The sequence below is a fragment of the Athene cunicularia genome (assembly GCF_003259725.1).
Source record: "Athene cunicularia isolate RWA chromosome 1 unlocalized genomic scaffold, athCun1 chr1_part2, whole genome shotgun sequence".
NCBI classification, from domain to species: domain Eukaryota; kingdom Metazoa; phylum Chordata; class Aves; order Strigiformes; family Strigidae; genus Athene; species Athene cunicularia.
Genome location: NW_020799092.1, coordinates 67,718,317 through 67,740,145, shown reverse-complemented (window position 1 = coordinate 67,740,145; position 21,829 = coordinate 67,718,317). Strand labels below are relative to the sequence as shown.

General features: G+C 36.5%; 1 protein-coding gene across 1 annotated transcript in view; it reads right to left on the bottom strand.

Moving 5' to 3' along the window:
• The window catches only part of COG5 (component of oligomeric golgi complex 5), a 190,640-nt gene that overhangs the window by 22,551 nt on the left and 146,260 nt on the right, over positions 1-21,829 (bottom strand). The window contains exons 14-17 of the mRNA XM_026868004.1: positions 20,829-20,928; positions 3,065-3,175; positions 1,635-1,697; positions 719-822 (exon numbers count right to left, since the gene is read on the bottom strand). Of these exons, the coding sequence (XP_026723805.1) occupies positions 719-822; positions 1,635-1,697; positions 3,065-3,175; positions 20,829-20,928 (378 nt within the window). The remainder of the gene's footprint in view (positions 1-718; positions 823-1,634; positions 1,698-3,064; positions 3,176-20,828; positions 20,929-21,829) is intronic.

Below are 21,829 nucleotides of genomic sequence, written 5' to 3'. Positions count from 1 at the left end.
TGGCAGAAGAAAGATGGAGAGAGTAAAATACTGTTAAAAAAAAAAAAAAAAAGTCAAAACGAAAATTTAAAACATCTCTGAAAATATATTGTTTTCAGTTAATTTCCATGACAGAAAACAGGATATCTGAAGACAATATAAGGAATGTTCAAACAGAACTAACAACCAAATTAATGCCCAGGAAGGAAGTCTCAGATATAGATAGGACTAAAGATCTTTACAGATAAATAATACTGAAAATTGCTATGGGAAAATAGCTTAATTACAGTAAATCTGAACTTTCAATAAAAAAAAGAGGTTTTGAACCATTTCATATCCAATAATACTTTAGAAAAATTTATGTGTAATTTTGAATCAGAGGTTATATGCTTTATTTTGAGAAACAAGAATATTGACAGTTCTAAAGACTGTCCACAAAAAATGTCTTGAAAGCAAATGGGATTTTTTAAGCACAAAAATGGCCTTTGCTGGGCTTTATTTTTCTATTTAAAATGAATTTTACTCAACAGATATGAAAAAAAAAAAAAAGACAGATGATACATCATTAATTTGTTTCAATAGATAGGTGTGATTCTGTGATCACTGACCATAAAGCATTGCCTTCCTCTCAACAAACTAGTGCTCTTGCTTCAAGGACATTGTGGCAATAACAATCTGTTACCCATATGCAGAACATCTTACTAAAGCAATGGTAAATTTAAAAAATATTTCTAGTTACCCAGAAAAGTCTTCCTGGTGCATAGTGATGATAATAGCTTCTACTGAATCTCCTACAGAGTTCAGTAACGGTTGAACAGCACTACCCATTAGATCATGGACTGCCTAAAATAGAATAAGAAAAAGGCAGAAGTAAGGAAACAGAAACTAGAAGCATTTGCATTTTGACACCTCAAAAATATCTCGACAAACAGTTCATTTCAACAGTGCTTTTTATTATTCTGCATTAGAAACTGCTAAATAGAAGGACAAAATCCTGTGATAACATTTCTCTTTAATTGATTTTACCAGCAAAGTACAAAAATAAGGCTGTTTACTACTTCTGTGCAAAGCCTTCCTTGAAAAAGGTGCACAACAATCTGGCATTCCTGGTTTGTAAAAGTGCATTTTTTGGTGCACACACTTTGTTCAGCTGTTCATTCCCCAGACATGCATGTGCTGCCCTTCATTCCTCTGCACACAACCCCTCCCAGATTAGTGCACAGCAGGATGGATGGGGATAGCTGTCATCCACAGAGGGCTGCACAGCCATCCACATTGCCTCCCAGAAAAGCACCAGGTAGCATAACAATCATCATTTTATGTGTGTGTTTGGGGGGTAAGGGGGTGATGAAGGATCCAGTTATTGCTGTGTGAATGCTGCAGAGAAAGACGTTTATTTTCACAGTTAGATGACATCTGGAGCTTGAACATTACGAAAATATTGTTGGATACAAATGCTACTCAAGCAGTGATTTGGCATATGCAACATACATCTAGCTGCAGATACAACAAAATATAAATTTCAGAATACTTGTATACCTTTGACTGTCATATACTGACACAAAAAAATAGCTGGGAAAATAAGTGCCCATTTTAAGAGTAACAAACAAAGCAAAGCTCAACCCTATCCCTGCAGCATATGGACTTTCAATTACCTTTAAGGCAGTTGTGACTGTTTGCTCAGCAGCTGCTGGAAACGAGGTCTGATTGGTAATGACCTAAAAATGTTAAAGGAATTATTAATAGTCAACATCCAACAAATCTTTAGAATCCATAATATTTAATGTCATTTAAAAACATAGAGTTATCCTTAGTAATAAGTGGTTTACATAGTTATAAATAACAATCAAATGTGTTTTATACAGACAGAATTTTCAATGAGCTGGTATCAGTCCTTTGCTCTCAAATTTCCTATGGACTCTGCTTCTGCCTTGGCAAAGAAGTGATTCAACTGAGTTCAACTGAAATTTAGCTGAAGGGTTAACAGAATCAGAGTAAAAATAAGTGGTGTATTCTCCCACTACTAAGTATAGAATTTATGAATAGCTATACAAGCAGCTCCATGACAAATATTTGAAACAACGGTTGTTCTTTCTCAGTATTATGACTATTATAATACTATGTGTTAAATAGCTGTTTATGCTGTTATGTTTATGTACAGATACAATGATATTAGAATTGAAAGTCAAGGAATGATCTGAAGGAATATTCTACCAATTTCCTTAGTTATGAACATGCCATACAATAGTATTTTTAAGCCAGAAAAGTTAAAGACTGAATCATATCAGATCTCCCTCCAACACTAAGGCACATGAGGTTCATTACTAAATACATCAAAGAAAGCAGACTTAGAAGTTGATCTACCATCTGTTTGCAAAATTCAAGCAAATTTTATAGGCTTTTTAGCATTTTTTAACATTCTTTAAACACATCCATAGTCAGGAGTACTCGTGATCTTTTTTATAATCAGTCTAGGATTTAAACATGATTAACTACAACTACCACTGTATCTGTTTGTTTTAATTTACAGACTGTGTAACCATTGGCATAACTAAGCCAGTAAACTGGAATTACTCATAACTGTGCTTAGTCCTGAAAACACTTCCAGGCCAGACTTTGGTCATAGCAACAATGAAGAGAGATATTCGTGAGGTGCTGCTTTTCTTGATTTCACCCTTTCCTTCCCCTTTTCAGTTTGGCCACAATCATGGGAAAGCAGTGAGGGTCTTCTGAGAAAGGTTTGGGACAGATGCAGATAAGGGCTATCAGTCTGACCAGTAGAAAGACAGAGCTTACCTGATCAGAAAAAAAAGAGAGTTCAATTGTTTAGGCTCACAAAACAATGGCTGTGAGACGTGATTATTGTCTACAAACACATCTTTCACTCTTCTGATACTGACACAGCGGTGCTTACAAGGGCCAACCAAGTCTCAATGAGTTGTACAAATGCAAACCAAGGTGCAGCTCTTAACCCAAAATTGGGCTGTATTTGTCAGAGTTCTCATCAGCGAATAGGAGAATATGCATATGATAGAGCAAAGATGTTAACATTATGGCAAGAAGAGAGATACGAAAGGAAGCCTACCTTCAGAACTGATTGGTGCAGTTTGTACAGTGAATTAACTACAGCCACGTTCCTCCTCTGTCCCTCTGTGAGTGGTCCAATAACCTGGCTGGCATCTCCTTGAGTAGACAGCTGCAGTGATAGCAGAAATTGTTAAAACAGTACTAACTACTAACTCCTTTAAACAGTGCATCACCACAAAATTATAGTTAACTAAACTATAGTTAGTAGTTAACTAGTTAACTAAACTAGACCAGGGCAGAAAGCCATAGGTCTTCAGTACCAATATTCTTCTATTTTAACTCTTGTCTTGATTCATATCATTTCCATCTCCAGGTTATACACACTGAACAACAGGAAAAGGAACCATAAGAGACTTCTGTCTCAGCTCCTAAACCACAGCACTCAGACATGATCTCTTGGAGACAGCTAGTCCCAGCATAACTTCAACTCGGTAATCTAAGAGTCAGGTGAAGTCACCTACTCAAGGATGCAGCATAAACTAGCAGCAGCAGAGCTGAAAAGAGTATGGTTTTCTGTATACCCTCACTCGTCACTTCTGACAACTATTCAAGACTCTCCTTAAAAACTGTTTCTTCAAATAGATGGCTTACAGCTTTGTACATTAGTGGCTTGTAAATGAACAGGAAAATAAGAACTGCAAGGACCAGAACTGCTAGTCCTGTCATTAAAAAGATTTCCATCCATGAATATTTCAGAAAAAAAAAAATAAAATTTCTTCGTATTTGAACTCCACAAAGCACATATTTTTTATTATTATCACAGGAATCAAAGCTCCAGGGTGATACCTAAATAGCAGTTAACTACAGAACAGTCCCATAAGGATACCATGGCATATTTTTATCATTGAAAATAAAATAAATTGTAATTGGGAACCAGACAAATTTTCTTGTGCACTGAAAGTGGCAGAAATACAAAGAATTGACAAAAGGCTATGTGAATTCTAGAAGTATGTCTAAATATTACAGCAAGAATAGCTATTAATAGAAGGCTTTACTGAGATATAATTATCTGACTAGTAATCTATATTTCAGGATACAAAATCATCCTCCTGGAAACTCCTGAAGATGCCTAGCTCCAAATATCTCTCAGTGAAAATGTATTCAACTCACTGAACAAGTCATCAAGAGACTTCTATGAAGTGTGTCTTTAAACACTGTTGTAGGTCCTACAGAAAGCTCCTAGACTGAAACTGAATATACTGTAACAATTGTTTAAGAACAAAAGGAACAAACATGACATGAAAATTTTTAAGTTATGGGAATGGTGAATCTTTACCAGTGAAAGACTATTCCTGTACCTCCCATACCTTCCACTCAGCATAAACACTGACAGCATGCAAGTGAAGTTATCTAGTATTTCCCAGCACTGCTAATTATGAAGTTTTAGACAAGTTCTTGGAACCACACAGGAACTCAAGCTTATTCACAGCACTATAGTGACAATTTATCAATTTATCAGTTTATCTCCCTTTCTTCAAATTTAGGTATTATTTCAGGGTAAATAGGTTTCTGAGGCTTTTGCAGAGGCAAAGATCTTTTCCAATGTATCATCAATTATCTGATATGAGAATGCATCTTTAGACTAGCTGAAAAATGTATCATCTCAGCATCTGTCTTCCTGATGAGAACAGCCATGTGAGCTATGTACATCTCTGTTTCCTTTCTTTCACAGCTCAAGTCTAAAAATGCCTTAAAAGCAACCAATCTTTCTAAAATTGTTTACTGTATTAAATCCTCTTAAATTAATCAGTTTGAACTCTGACAGCTAGATGTGTTGATCCCTTGTGTATCATAAAATAAAATCACTGGTCTAAAACAAAGAGGTTTTAGAAAACTCAACTCTTGTAACTAGCAGTAGGAACTGGGCAGCCCAGGGCTCCCTAGGACTGCTTCCCCTGAAGTGTGACATGGGAACAGCCAGCACCTACATGGGTAGGTGTGCTCCACCATCAGGGAACAGCCAGCACCTACATGGGTAGGTGTGCTCCATCATCAGGGAACAGCCAGCACCTACATGGGTAGATGTGCTCCACCATCAGGGAACAGCCAGCACCTACATGGGTAGATGTGCTCCATCATCAGGGAACAGCCAGCACCTACATGGGTAGGTGTGCTCCACCATCAGGGAACAGCCAGCATCTACATGGGTAGGTGTGCCCTACCATCTACAGCAGAAGTCTCAGCTAGTTGTTCCCATCTCTTATCATCACCACAATGATTTCTATGACCTTGCCTTGAGGCAAGAAGCTTCTGCACTGATTCTGTCCAACGTGATTCATGTACATACCCTGTCACTGGCATGCATCTGGATTTCAGATAGTTTATCATTATTCCAGTATTCCAAAGCCTCAGACTGAATTCTTGATGCCTCTAATATCCATTGTAAAATTATGCATCCAGGTAGGAAAACGCCAACATTATGTCTCCTGAGTTCCAACAAACCACGCTTAAGACCCATTTACTTTAGACACAAATCATCCCTCCATTTATTTTTCATCATACCAGGTTTTATCAGTGATTGACATTCATCACTCTTATTTATATAGCAAGTACTTTTGAAGTTCTGTGCTGGACACAGTTTATGCATTTAAAGCCAGTGGTAAAGTAACTCTTCCTTTGTTATCTGCCCACTGGGGATTGCACTGTATAAATAGGTTAAGTCAAGTAAGTGTGAAGCCAAGTCACATCCACTCAGCTGAAGGACACAGTTCAAGGGCCTTCTTTTTTATGATGACACTAGAGATAAAATCTGATCTTTTTTCAATCACTTAGATTTATCCAGAAATGCAAAAGGCCAGGAGGGTGAATTTATACTAAGCAGAAATAGGTAGGACAGAAGGGGTGACTTCATCCCAAATCAGAATTTATTTGGGGAAAGAAACAACTAAGAAACAAAGTGTAGCTGAAGAACCAGATCCCATCTCCAGGGAACCATCAGTCACCCTGGGAGTTAGTCTGGCTCGAGCCTGCTAGCTGAAAAGAAAACAGGAAAAAAAGCCATGCTGAAGCCAGACCTGAATGAACAGTAACAACAAGGACTGTAACTGTTCCACTTTTCTATATCTGTCTTTAAGTACAGCAACTGATTTCTTATGCTTTTCATTTTAGTTGGGTAAACTGTATCTGCTTTTACCTCAAAGCCTGTCTACTATTTACAGCAATTTCATGGGCACTAGCAAAGCAGAGGCACCCTACTCCCCATCAAGCAGCAGTTCTACAGTGGGTGACATGTCAGTATGAGCACCCTTTGCCAGTATGAGCTACCAGCACACTGGCAACAAGAGATGCTAGGGAGGAAGTGAGGAGTAAGGCAGACAAGTCTCGCATCAGTGAATATTAGCCAGGACTTTTGTATCATGCATCCAGGCACTAGGACAAGGACTATGTCTTATGGTACCCTGAAGAATGGTAACATGAATTTCTGTCCCACACAGCATTTCAAGAAAACTCAAAGGGCAGCTGTTAAAACTGAGAAAGAAACACTGGAGGTACTAATGCCTTTCTGACATGTATATGAGGACATTCTCTAAGGTTCGAGGTTGAAATTTGCAGGCTCAACCCAGTAGCTGACTAGCTGGAGGAAGCTGCTTAGAATATTTTTTTTTCCCCAAAATGTAATTCAACAGAATCTGAGGACTAAGCAGTAGATCAGGTAGTTTACTGAACCAAAAAGGACATTTGGAGAAGCTGATACACAAAAGATTGTGTCACGAAGAGGAACAAGCTGACTGAAGGCCACCTGACTTGCTTCAGCCTGTCATGGTCAAGGAACTGTAAGCCATGACTGGCACTGTGCTCTCACCAAACTCAAAACTCCTTTTGGAAAACAGTTTCTTTAATTTTGTGTCCTTCAGTACACTAATGTGGTTACACTGCTTCACCTGAGGGTGCAATCTTGTATTGGATCAGAAAATTGTCCAATGCAGAAAATTTCCGGAATGATTCACCTGACCATAGGCAGGAAATGACAAAGTAGAGGAATAAGCTCTTTTATTGAGTAATTCATCTAGCCTATTTTAGAATCATCAGTTTTCCCCCAGTTATATAGAAATGCTAACTGAGTTTGTCTTTTTCTTGTAGAAAAGCTCAGACTACTGATACATCTTTTCTTATAATTTGTTTAGCGTTTCAAAGTGACTAACTTCCCCTCTTTCAACAGGTGGCAGCTCAGAAGAGACACTGATTTGTGAGCTGGTTTGCTACTATTCCCTTCACAGACTAAACATTTTGTGAAAAAGCTCAGTTTCATGCTAAGTAACTAAGATCTTGTGTGCATCCTTATTGACAGTTTTGGAAAACTCCATTTATTTAATTACTCCAAAACAGCCTCAGCAAATGCACTCTCTAAGGAGCAGGAAACAGCATCATAATTTAGAAGGACTATAGAGAAGATCTTAACTCAAAATAAGACAAAAGTAGTGCCCCTCAACAAAGCATTTGATCTAACTCTAGGATCACGAGACTAATGTGTTTTGATAGTACAAGTTGAACTCCAGTTGTCAAGCTGACATTTTCAAGAATAAATACTTTCCTAATAGAGGCAGTTGATGTGGCCATACCTCTGGCAGAAAGCAATCAATCCATCTGGTACTTGGCTCCTGCCTGATCATAACAACTTACTATAAAGCACAGAATCCATTTAGAGAGTTTCTGAGTCAGTAGGGCTTGGCCCTGGGATTTCTCCCATAAGCTACAAATAATTGGGATGATTTACTATTAGGTTTAATGTTTTCCATATGGCAGAAGTAAGCCTTTTACAGTCTCTTTCCACCTAATAAACACAAAAGTTTACTAGAATCAGTTTGCTACTTTTTGTAAAAATATGACACCATTTAGCAGAAAAATACTTAACAACCTGAACTCCACTAGCTATGTCACCTAATATATTAGCTACTTAGAGAGCAATTTGCAAAACGAAGGGACATAATTTAGAGGTTTTGAAGTGTAGGATTTGAGTGAATGTGTCTGAGCGAATAAGGTCCTTGACTGATGAGGATAAATGAAAATTGATGTTCTGCTTTAAAAAAAAAAAAAATCAAGTAAAATTTAAGAATAAATCATAAGTAAGAATTTATGTTCTTGGAATTACTTTTAATTTTTCAAAGAAGAAGAAATATTTTAAGACACGAAGAAAGGAACAAGCTGTGAGTTCAGGCAATAACTTAAAAGGTACATAAAAGCATTTATATTGCACCCTTAGGACATTCTTGTAGTTTCCAGAATACCGTGGGGTGGTTTTTTAGCTTCCTTAGAAAAATGAAAATTTCATATTCTAGGAATATAGAAAAAGAAGTTTATGGCGAAGGCATTCAAAATCTTAGAAAAAACACAATCCTTATTTTGGGAAGAAAAATTTGAAGAGTCTGTGAAGTCCTTAACCAAGAAAAAAGACCAAACATCATGCCTATACTACTCATGCTAGAACAACAGCAATCATTGAACCATTAGCTATTGGGTATTTCTGGTTTTGGTTTTGTGGGTTTTTTTTTCTTCTTCCTTAATATTTTCAAAAGTGGAAGAAATGAAAGGAAAACAGCAAATAGTCTTTCTGTAACAGAAAAGGCAGGATTTATCTCTAAGTCTTTGAATCATCTGAGAAGAAAAGCACTGTACAAAGTGATAATAGTTCATGGTCCTTAAATAATAAGATGCTTTAAAACAACTATGCTATCAGAAAGCACCTAAAACCGGTTCCCTTAAGGAATCTCAGAGAATCCTAAACCTGAAGCACTCAGAATCACTTCTCAATTCTTCCAAAAATTATGCCCCTTGTATTTGACATTTTTTCAGACTCAGGTTTATCCAGCTAGCCCAAGTCTGATAAGGATTTCAAGGATAATGTGTGTTGATCCCGATACCTCTGACTGTAACAGTTTACTGAATTTTTCATGCTTGCCAGATTAATGACTGAATGATTAATCATATCTTATATGTCATCCCAATAGCTGTTGGTCCCAAGCAGCTACTGAGAACGCAGCTTCAGAGGTAAAGAGCAGATATCCATCCCCAAGACACAGGAGACAGGTCCAACATGACAGGGTGATATTCACCTACACATAAAATATATAATCAACTTATTTAATTGCCATCTATCTCTTCTGCTATCCAGTCAAGGCATTAATGGAGATGAGAATACTTCTACCCTGCAGAAGATTATAAATGAGTTTTATATTGTCCACCTCTCATTAGAGTTGTTCTAAAACTGCAAAATTCAAAAGCCTTTACCATATCAACATATTTTTACTCAAATCCATTTCTGATTCATAAAATTTAATTTACAAAATGCTATAGGGATTGTACAATCTTGGGCTTTTTCTACCTGTTAGCAAAATTACACGCTAGATCTAAAGGAGTCTTTTAGCCACTTTCCCAGTAAGATAAAATGAAGTACACAGTACTCTCAAACCCAGCCTTTTATGCTTGGATGATTTTTTTCTGGAGTTTAGCCAGTATCTCTTAAAAAAAATCACACATTTGTTATGTGAGTCACGATCTAACCAGTAAAAGACAACATGAGAATGAAGAAAATGTTTCATGGAGTTATTTTTTAATGCAACTTTCTCCTCTAGATTTTTAATTCAATTTTTAAAGTTTAAATGCTTTTAAGTGACTTATGAGCTAGACATTTGTAAATATTCTCTGACCAATATAAGTAGCTTCTTAATGGCTGTTTCAACAAAACTCATCTTTCCATTAAAAAAAAAAACCTTAAAAAACCTTAGCTGACTTCTGATTATTTTTAAATTAGACATACTGCCATCTTTAGCTTTTATTGTTGTACAGTGAAACAGTAATTATTCTGAAATTATTTTAGTACATAATAGCTTCCCACATATTCTATTTAAATACCTATTAATGAATTCCTTTAATATGCCAAATATTGAACTCATATTTTTGGGTTCTCTCATTTAAATAACATAGATACAAGTTTTTCAATGACAGTAACACCATGTCTTCAAGGTACTGATATAATTAATTCACGTTATCTCAAAAAGAAGTGGGGAAAACATAATCTTTCACATTAGTTACACCATTGCAACTGACCCATTATTTACTGAAAACCTTTCCTGAAGTATCATTTCACTACTGTTCTTGACGATTTGTGAGCTTATTACATTTCATACTTCCATCCAAAGCTCACAATATTCGACATTTAGACAGGAGGACTAGATACATTTCCCTGGAACTGTCAGACAAATCTCATTGTTGGAATATGTCCTGAATAGTGATTCACCCGCAAATTAAAGCTCCCAATTCAATATAACAGCATCTAATACAAGACATGGATTAATTCTTCTAAGATCACATAATAAAAAAGGCAATCAGAAATTCACTTTATGTCATTACAATGAGAATTAATCATGCTTTTCAATTCAAAACTATCATAGGCCTCATAAATTTCCTTGAGTTTAAATCTGGTGCCAAAATACCAGTGCATGAACAGTGTTTTCTCTCCACTAGAAGAATGTGATTCCAGGAAATATTCCCTCTCTCCTTCTCCACCCTGTTCTCCCCTACTTTGTTGAATTATTCAGTGAGTTAACTTTAGCTATGTCAGATAAGAGGATGGGTGGACAAAAAAAACCCAACAATGCAGATACCCAAAACCACACAATTATGTCAGTAAACACAAGTAAACATCCTAACAGAGATACAGCTCACATCTGTTTTCTTGCTACTAGAACATATTTCATTTGGGGAACTTGTATAAATTAAATGAGAAAAAAATGGTTTTGATTGGTGTAAGGTACATTTCTCCTTAAGAATACATATGACAAGCCAACCAAACAAATGCCTTCTCCCATAAAGGAGGTCTTATTTTTTTTAATTTCCCTAAGAAGCCAGAATTATTGCTCTCCTAGAACAGTGTCGTCCTTTCTTGCAACATGTTATATATATTTTTTTCCTTGTCACTAGGTAGACAGGGGCACAATCAATGGAAAACTTGTTTAGTCCAGTCTCTTTCTACCTTTTCCTAGTCAACCATTAAGTATAAACCGAAAGGTTCAGAAAAAAATTCTGTCTCCATGAATACTCAGAGAAAACTAAGAATCAATCCTTCTCATCCAAATGTTTTATCATTGCAATATTTTAACTTTTATATCCTTTGCATTTCTACTTTTCTTAACAATTTCACTGACTGAGCCAAGATGTTCCAATACAGTCTCTGGATCAGTTATAATACATCTAAGCCTTTCAGATTCTGGGCAAAATACGCCATTCATATTGCTTATCATCTAAATAACCCACTGAAAACAGCTTATTTAAATCTTCATTCCTCTGATCAAGCATGATGAACACTTTTTCTTCTACAAATAAAATCCTGAAAATTCAACGTATAAGGACACTGTCTCTTAGCTCAGAATTTGAGCTGAATTAATTGCTGTTTGTCTATTCTACCTGGTGTTCTAGCATTTTCTTTCCTCATACTCTTAATTGCAACAAGATTTGCAAATCAAGAAGAAACATTAATAGATCAGAGATTGGTTTTAGACAGTAAAAATATAAACCAAGATCAGAGCACATTTAATTGTAATCTCAGGAGGAGATATCCTGGAAGATCTATGGTCATGTCATGACAGAATTACACTTTCAAAACTGTATCACCAAAACCAAACAGCAGACTATTTTCTATTGACTATCATATATCAGATGCACCATAAACCCAGAAAAAAAGAAAACATGAAAAAACTCATCTGCCACAATATCATAAATAGTCACGATGATGGGATGGATGCGCAGAAAGTTGAGATCTATTTTAAACCTCAGTAATTACAAACTAGTTTTTAAACATACTCAGAGGAAAGGATCAGCTCTTTTGCAGAAAATTTGGAAGACAAAAATAAATTTTCTAGAGTGGTGTGAGAAGTACATGGTCTGTTTTCTCACAGTCTGCCTCTTTAAACTCAAAACATCTCCCAAATAATCTATTTCAACCCATTCTAGATGGGTAGCTAGTGGATCGGGTATTTAATAAGCAGGTATGAATTCTGAATATCCACTAAAAGTAGAAAATTGAAAAGATCTATATGGGTGACTGCAAAAGATTAAGCTACCAGAGCAGCATTAAAGAACACAACAGTAGCTGAGGATGTAAGTAAAGCAGAATTTGGAATCTTGCACCTGCAAATCACAAGTTCAAATATAAATTGGATTGAAGGATGATGAGAGATAAATTGTTTGTCTTAGTTTCAGTCCAAGTGGAAAGTGGGCATTTATTAAAATCTTCATAATGTGTACCACTAACTATCTTATCTGAAGCCACGGGAAGGAGACCTGTGATTGAAAAGGTCTGAGAGACGAGAAATTCATCTTTAAAAATGATTCCTATAGAATAGAGACAGAGTACAGTGACAGGATAATGCACTGAGCCATACAAGTTTTGTGGGCAATACTAAAAATAATTTAAGAACAACTGCAGCAGAGCTGACTTTCCATTATATATATTTTGATGCTAATCTTACGTAATGCATTTGGTGCTGATCAGCATTACAAAGATCAGTGCTCTAAAAATATCTGAACATGACAGATAGATAGATAGATAGATAGATGCTCTTCAGCCTGTATCTCCTTCCATTAGATTCACTAAAAATAGAATATTAAATTACAGAAGGGACTGGTTGCACGGGCATCCAAAAAGGTGTCATCTGACTTGGCTCAAAGAAATATTTGGCTACCTGAAGAAAGTGTTGAACTCCTGAAAAGAGTTAATATCCAAGAGTTTTCTTGCACCCATCCATCAGTACCTGGAGTTGCCATCTAGCCACAATGTCACAGACAGCTGTGCTCTTTTCAAGGGCTAAAACTCTAGTAGAAATACCAAATGCTATCTGAAAATAAGACAAGTACGGCTGACAAGCATTACAGATAGAACATGTTTAGGAAAGCATATCTTTTGAAGCTCTAGCAATCTAAGAAAATCTTAAAACAAAAAGCAATGTTACTGTAGAATAAATCAGCATCTCCTAACTTTTGCCTTAGAGATTTATTTACATCAGAAGTAAGTATGAATTCCAGATGCAAGAAAAAAATTACTCCAATCTGTCAGCATTTTAAGCTTCCTCTTGCACAGATTTTGCATGTCGCTCTCATTCAGTCTCATTCATATATATTGGCTACACAATAACAATCAATTAAACAGTGCCAGGAAAGGTTCCTGGGTCCAGCACGTGATCATCTGTACTGCTAAACTGTTAGGGCACTCATTAGCAAGTTTTTTGGCCTGGGCCAACAACTACTCTCCCAAATACTCTCCAGCCTCAGGAGAGGCAATATTGCAGGGACTATCCCTGAAAGGGCACCGGCAGGCAGCCATGTGCTTTGGGGAAGGAGAGCCCCTACCAGCCGTGAGGCAGGCTGGCCACAGTGCCCAGGAATGCTCCCAGGAACCTTCTGCTGACTAATATAGACATTCCTGTTACGTCTCATGTTGGAGACATGTTCACAGATAGGATGGCAAATTAAGTCCTGAGTGTCAGCCATAAACCTTTACTGACCTTGTACTCTCAACTGAGAGAGGCAGACATTAACATAAACATCAGTGTGGAGCAATTTAATACACAGCCTTTCTACAGCAAAACAAGACACGTTTTGCTGATCCTTGAAGTGCGGCCAACACTAATCAAAACAAGCCTCGATGATACAAATTTGCCTTCAAACAGATGAGACCAAGCTCATTTACTTACATTTACTGTTCTGAGGACAGTTGTATGTCTTTCTTTCTACACTCATGCTCTGTTTCAAAAGCAAATCCATACCATTTGGGGACAAACAGCGAGTGATCGGGATATATAAGCATTTGACTGAAGGAGGGGTTAAAACAACAACTAATTGTTATGTTTTTCTACTTCTCATGCTCTTTTTTGTTATTTACTTTCTTAATCAATAATGCACTAAAAACATGTCATCAAGTACATGTTGCTCACCGTTATGACAGATAATAATACTTTAAAATAACATAGTCCCAGTTACACTATTTAGTACCAGTTATTTGAAAAGTAGATCTCAGGAAACCACCAGAACAAATAAAGTTTAGAAATAATGTATATTAGTTTTAATCATAGAATTTTTAAGTCAGAGTCACTTTACATTTAAATATTAATCCAATTAAAGATTCGGAATTGTTTTACATCTGAAATCCACTTTCACCATTGCATTGAAAAACAATGTCAGGCTAAATCAAAGCTTCCCAGTTATTTCTCAAGAACCTTTTTGTACTTGGATAGGTACTTACATATTATGGCTCATATTACTGCTCTAGTACTCTGCAACTGGTGCACATTCTAAAACCATGTATAATATTACATAACTCAGATATTTAGTTAAGTAAATGTAAATAAATCTCAACACACTACTGAGATCCAGGATAGTGAGAAAGAGGCTGCCTACTCTCTATCTCAGATATCAGCTGATGTTGACTTTTCCCTCGAAACAACCCAGAACCTAAAAACCTCATTCACCAAAGAAAATCCATACAAATTTATTTGTGTCCTGAGTGTACAGTGGTCCATTGGTTTGGGGATCAGAACAGAAAGTCCTCTCTCATTTTGCCTTTTGGGGTGTCTGGTATCAGAGATCTTCAATATGCGAATCAAGGTCCTGCCCTGTGAGGATATGGGACAACTATTTCAGGCTTGGTGTGGGGACTCTAATTTTTGAGGTGCTTATGCCTTCTCTTTAATCTCAAAATTCACTTCTGTTACTGGGTCTTTAGCATTTTAACTTTGAAATATATAAAATACACTGTCACCTTATGTTTTCTTAAGGCTGGAGAAGAATTCTTCAAAATGCCAGAAAGGACTGTGTTCTCTGTACAGTGCTTAAAAACTTCCAAGTGGCTTATACTAGGCAAACCTGATAATCAGAAATTCCCACAAGCACTGTCCTGATAAGAAGCCAAGCCTCTACCATGAGTTGTGGGCAAAGGATAGATTAGTAGCTCTCCCAGAGCACTGGCCACAGCCTGTATTTTGGGTCTTCACCCCATTCATCAACTTTGGTAAGATGTATGACAAGTCCAACCACATTTAGTTAAGGGAATAAAAAACCAATTCAAATTCTCTATTTCCTTCCTCCCTCATTACACCCACTCTCCCTCTCCATCTTCTGAGTGCTTCCTCTTTATGATTGCTTACAAGTCTGACAGTGGGAAAGATCTCCATTATATCATCTGCCTGCAGCCTCTTGTCTGCTGGAAAGATCCCTTTTTTTAGACAAACTTTTCTGAAACATATTACTCCATAAAAATACAATATTCCATATTTAGGAACCTCTCCAATTATAGGCAATCACACTCCCTCTGATTTTAGCCTTATCTACCATAACCTTAGGATAAATCTGCCTGGAGTAATATGGCCATGCAGATTCTTGGTTTGCCTGTACTTCAAGTAGACATGAACTTGTTCTGCTTGTGCTCCAGGCTGAGTGAGAGTGTTGCACTCAGCAAGGTGCCAAGGCTGAGCTGGTCACCCTGGCTTGGAGTGGAGCTAAAATGTGCCCTACCACCTGGAAGCACAGCAAAGTAAGTTTGTGATTGCCTCAATCACGTAAGCATACCATTACATATCCACATACAAAAATGTTTTTTAAGATAGTTTGATCCACCAGAAGTTGCCAGCACAATCACCCCCACCTGCTCTGAAAAGCAAGTAGGCAACCTGATTTTTGCAATCCTGCTTCTGCAAATTACTCTTTGCTTGTTTATTGGCCAAAATATACCAGGCCACTTTGTCTCTGACAGTGATGCCTTATGGTGGGAGGAGGCAGCAAGACACAGCTTCCACAAGACAACAGGAAGGATTGCTGTAGGACTCTGATTGCAACTAATAAAGATAGTCTAACAGGATGACTATAACTCTAGGGAGGAAACTAGTAGAGGTCTCCAGGTTCAAACAGTAGGAGAATCGCATCTTCTCTGAACAACTGCATTTTCATGTTCACAGCACAACACATTTCATCTATGTGCACTTGGTGGGTGTGTTAGTGTATTTCAATCCACCCACATGCCAAGCTGAACAGAAATAGCACAAAAGTAAAAGAACATACAGTACTTACATTTCTACTCACAATATGCGAGGTAACTGAAATCATAACTCTAAAAGTAGAAAGAATGCAATGAAAACCCCAACAATAAATAGTTTGAAACAGTCCTGTGCTGGGAAGGGAATAAACTATATGACTAAATAGGGCTCTTCCCTCTTCAATCTCTATAAGGACAATAGATATTGCAATTTATCTTGCAATGGATCTTGCAAAAGTGCACATATTGCAAACTTTTAGAGCTTTTAACCCTCAATGTTTCATGACATCTCTCCACAAGACATCCAGTTCTAAGTATCAGTAAGAGAAAGAGCTCTATCAACAGGCAAACCAAAGTATGGTGATTGCAAAGTTGCAACAAAGAGATTTTTATTTATGAGAGAAATCACAACATTTCAAGTGCATTTAAAATTCAGCTCAGTAAATGACAAAATTACTGGTAATCAACTGAGGAAATACAGTTTTGTCTCACTTCCAATCAACAGGTGACTATAATTTTCATTTTTATATACATAAACTAAATCTGATTTAAAGTAGCATATGAACAAAACCAAACATGAATTTAAAAGACTTCTGCAATCAATCAGGCCTCTTATCAATCAGGCCTCTTTCCCAAAAGTGAATAACCAAAATCTGTTCACTTCTTATCGTGGAAGTTTACTGCAGAGTATTATCCTAGAGCGGTGGTCTTCAAAGTGGGGTGCGTGCACTACAGGCTTTATGCAAGACAATCCATTGGGGTGTAGGAAGAAAGTATCACAACTTCAATAGTACAGGTATATCATTCATAAATAACTATACATATAAGAGGGGTGCATGCTGAAAAAGTATTACTGACAGGGATGCATGACCAATGAAGTTGAGAGACTACTGCCCTACAGGATCCTGCCATGCAATTACTGCTGCTATATCAAAGGTGTCTAATGAAGATGGTGAGATACAAGCTCTCAACTATTAGTTATAAAAATAGGTAAAAATTTCTCTAGGAGGCAGATTTGTGAGCTCCTATCTTTTGTTAAGCAGTGTGGATTCTCAAAAAAACCCCAGATTACTCAAATTTTCTTTATTTTCAAGAAACGCAACTTACTGGTTTCTCATTAATCTCTTCCCTCCACTGTACTTATTGTCAGCATTTGACAAAAGAGCTATTTTTCCTTATGTGGCCAGTTAAACAAGAACACAACATCTCGTATGTGTCAATCAAGATAAGTAACTTAAGGTATTTGCAAATGAGAATGGATGACACCTCTAGAAAACTCTTAAATCAAGGAGAAAACAGTGGGTTTTTTTTTAATCTGGGCTATCTCACTTGTATGAAAGAGTGGCTAGTGAACAAAATCTGGCTCAGTAAGTAGCCATTACATTAAAAAGTAAGCAATGGATTACAATGTGCAAATGCAGGTGAGGAAGATTTTGCTCTTATCCAAAACATGATGATCAGATTTGTTAATCTCTCTTCCAATCTGGAATAAGAAGGATGTAGAAATAGTGACTAAATGGAAATCTTGCTGTTTCTGTAATCATTATGAAGATGTTTGGGTTGTGGGAAAATGTGAATAAGAAGAGACAAAATAATAACGGCACAGAGAAAATGTACCAAGCACCCTTCCTCAGCATCACCTACAAAACACAGGATGGGTGGTGAAGTTGAAAGGTAATACTCTTAAATGAACAGAAATATTTTTTTTTCATTTAGTGCAATGTATAATTTTCCCTTCAAACTCTGTATAGTAAGAATATCTGCAATTACACTGAGTGAAATTAGGGCAATAATTCTGAAGGCTTAATGGCATACACCAATCACATCAGGCATCAGCAAGGGGTTAGCTAAAGATTGACCCAATAGCAGAATAGATCTACCTACTGCTCACAGGTTATTTGTGTCTCATTTCAAATTGTTTGAACTGGTTAATACAAGAATAGGTCTCAGGCACAGCAACAGCTAAGTTCTTGGTGTGGGAGAAGCTGAAAACCAAAAGTCAGTCGTGTATGAAGTCGCAAGTAACAGAAATGTTTTCGATTCACAGGAAGATGCCGCTTTTTCTTACTTGTTTTTGCTTGAGTACTATATGTACAGATTGTTAAATGCTGCTTTTACTCAAAGGCAAAATCAAAGGTAAAGTCTTGAATGACATTTTTGTTATTTGTCCTATCTAAAGCTAACTGAAGAAACAGCAATGAAATCTTAGTGAATTGCAATTCTTTTTTTGTGAAATTGAGTAAATAAAATCCCTGACATCAAAATGTCTCAAGACTTTTAGAAGTGCACGTTTCAGTTTTTCACCATTCACATCTACCTGCAATATTACAACATTAAAAAAATTTCTGTTGACTCTTAAAAGCTCCCCCCAATCTTCTTTCACTGAGAATTCTGAGATTATTTTGTTTACTTTTATTTTGGAAGATAACATGATTGTGAATTCCTCCAGGAAACTGAATTTACATCTTTAGCACTGCTCTACTATAGCTACCAGAAATGAACCATCTGAGTGGAAACGTTACATGGTCACCCTTCTCAGCTTTAGAAAGCTATCATTGGAGGCTGGATTGCAAGACTGAATGAAGACTGCACTCTTGGCTACACCACTAAAACATAATGAAACAGTACTGTCTGACATAGCTCCTGTTCTACACATGGTACACATTTCAGGCTCAATCTGTCTGCCCAAAAATAGGTACCAAAAAAAAAGTTAAGATGTTCTAGATTATATCCAGAGGGGCTGGCAAGCATGGCACAGGACAATGAGAGCGCCATGCCCTTCTGGAGAGGCAGCTGGAGCTTAGGCATGGTATTTTAGCGAAGTCTTGACAAAAAGCAGGCCTTGGGAGGGAGATAAGAAACTGCTTGGGAGACAACTGGGCACTCTTTTTTTATCAAGGCTTCACTGCTAGCCCAGGGGCCATGCAGGGCTGACAGGCCAATGTCAATTTGCTCTTCTCCCACAAAAAAATGGCACCATACACCTATGCCTTGGCAACTGTGTTGAGCCTGTCCAGTTTTTAATTTTGTAACATGTATATTGGTAAAGAAAGAAAAAACAAAGTTAAAAGCTGTAGCTGTGGAATACACAGTTGATAATGTTTTATAATTTGCAGGCATATCCCTGAAGGACATTCATGTTCATTCCACCAGTTTGACTAATCCTGTCACTTAGTTTTTCAAAGTTTCATGTTTTATTTTCAGTTGTCAAATTCAAGAAGTTCAAGGGCTCAGATTCCCTCTTTATTCCTACATTCTTCTAGTTTAAGGTCAGCTAACACAAAGCTACAAATCATATACATGTCAGCTTACTGCTACATATGCTTTTTTCCGAGGTTTCTTAAGAATTTGTCAGTTGGCTGATCACAAAATGATGTATACTCCTGAACAAGCCCCTTGCCAGATTCAAACATTAACAAAGATGACGAGCACAACAGACCCTGGTGCTTTCACAGTTACAGCTGATTTGTTTTTTTTTCCCAGTTGAATGCCACTATTTGACACTATGCTCCATGATAAATAGAGACACAAGTGTAATATTTTTCACTTTAATGACTCTCACAACCTACTAGAAATCCTGATTTCTTTCATGAGCAAATTGCACTCTGAAATTATGAAGCCATGATTCAGTGTCTTTAAAGGAAGACCCAATTTAAGCACTATGTTCTAAATATATAGCAAAATAGTGTAAACACATATTATTATTATTATTTTAAAATTTTAAATAATCTTTATGGCTTTCATGACTGCTTCACCTATGTTCCTCTTCCATACACTAGTATGCCAACTTCCAATACAATTCATCCAACATAGTAAACAAGGTATGTATTACTGAATTTCAAAGGTAAACAGAATCCATACTAACTTCATTGCTGCAATGTTTTGCAGCCAATTGTTACAAAAAATTGATAGCAAGTATCTCTCTTTAAATGAGCCAAGTAAATTAATGTCACCAGTGCCTGAGTTTGCTTTCAGAATTAACATTTTTAAAGTGAAAATCTTGTTTATCAATACAAGTAGTTAATAATTTCTTGTGGGTCTGCAAAAAAATTTTTTTGCAATAATTTTTTTTTTAACTAATAATTTAAATAATTAATTGTAAAAACTAAGTTTTATCTCTTCATAAGAAAGGCATTAAAATTTCAGTAACAGACTTCATGAGAAACTTGCTGATCTTAAAAATTATTTTTTTGTATGTCAACAACAATTCACACTGGCTTTTCGGGGATCCTTCCTCTGTTCAGTTTAACACTAGATAACAGTGCATGGCAAATGACTGGAAGTATGTGACAAATGCAAACAAATCAAGGGTCAGTTAAATATAGGGCAAGTAATAAATATATGGAAAAAATGCCCACGTTTTGTTGCAAATAGTGAAAAAATATATTTGAATAGTACAGATTTTAATACCATAAAGACAATGTATCATGTAACTGATAGTAAACCAAATGTTGGCAAATAAACTGAATTGAATTGTCTTAATTTTACTTAACACCGACAAAAATTTTGATTTTTTAAAAATTAATATGGTAAATTCAATTTGGAATTATACAGACAAATTTTATTGCTAACAACAGCCTATGTTTATCTGAATGCAGAATTTAACTGAAAATGTTCCCAAATGCCATGGAAAGCCAATTTGAAGGTTTTGTCTATCTAGATTACTGTTATGTCATAAATCTACAAAAACCCAGAACATTGTACATAGAAAAACATAAGTTTTTAGAAATTTAAAATTACTTACAAGCTGCTCAGACTTTACACCATAGAGCTGAATAGTCTTGGCCACATTTTTTGCCACAGCTAAACTCAGGTCTGGATCAACAGCTGCCACATTTAGCTCACTGGAAGCAAAGGTTACAAATCTTAGTTAACAACTAAACAGTGTTGTATTTCATTGATAAAGAATTAACTATGAACACGTAGTTAAGTGGCATGTCAATTTAGAGAGAGTAACACATATAACCAAGTCTTTCTAAGCACCGTAATTCAGTTTACAATTGAAAAAGTCATTTGGGAATTTTACCTGCAGTGTTCCTATTCTAGTAAAAATGAGCAAAGTTTAGGAATGACACTTCAGAATGAAATCACTATTAGTAAGCCATTCAAAAATATTGACTGCAATTAACTACATTCAAGCTTTGGCAGCAGCCTTCAAACATTACAGGTGAATACACAGTCATTCAACTCTGGAATTACAGGAGCTGTGCAGAAATACCCAGGGGACGCCTAAGCTTGACACAACTAATAAGCCGTGTTTTAGGCAATCCTTTATAGTAACAGAGGCCCCAAAGGAATGAATGACAGGGAACAAATGGAAGAAGTAAAAGACTTCTAAATCACTTCCAGTATTTCTTGTTCATGGAACCCCCATATGTTCATCTGTTGGGGCTACATTCATAAATGCACTACTAAAAGCACAAGGACCGTCATCTTACTAGTGATGAGATTAACTTCTCCCAAGAACTGGATAGACACTAGGCACCCTGACATAGGAATAACCTTCTCCAAGAACTCTGTGGGGCTCCAAACATCCTTAGCTAAAGGTCACGCTGAAAAACTCAGCTGAATTTTGTGATTTTCATTTGTTAAACCTTCTCCTCTGCAAGGAGCAAAATAACATCAATAACTACACCAATAGGCATGTTCTGAGCATGTACAACTTCCACTAACAAGTACAGTGTCAGTATTTAATATTGCACACACACACTCACATACACATACTGTGAATAATGCCCATCATTT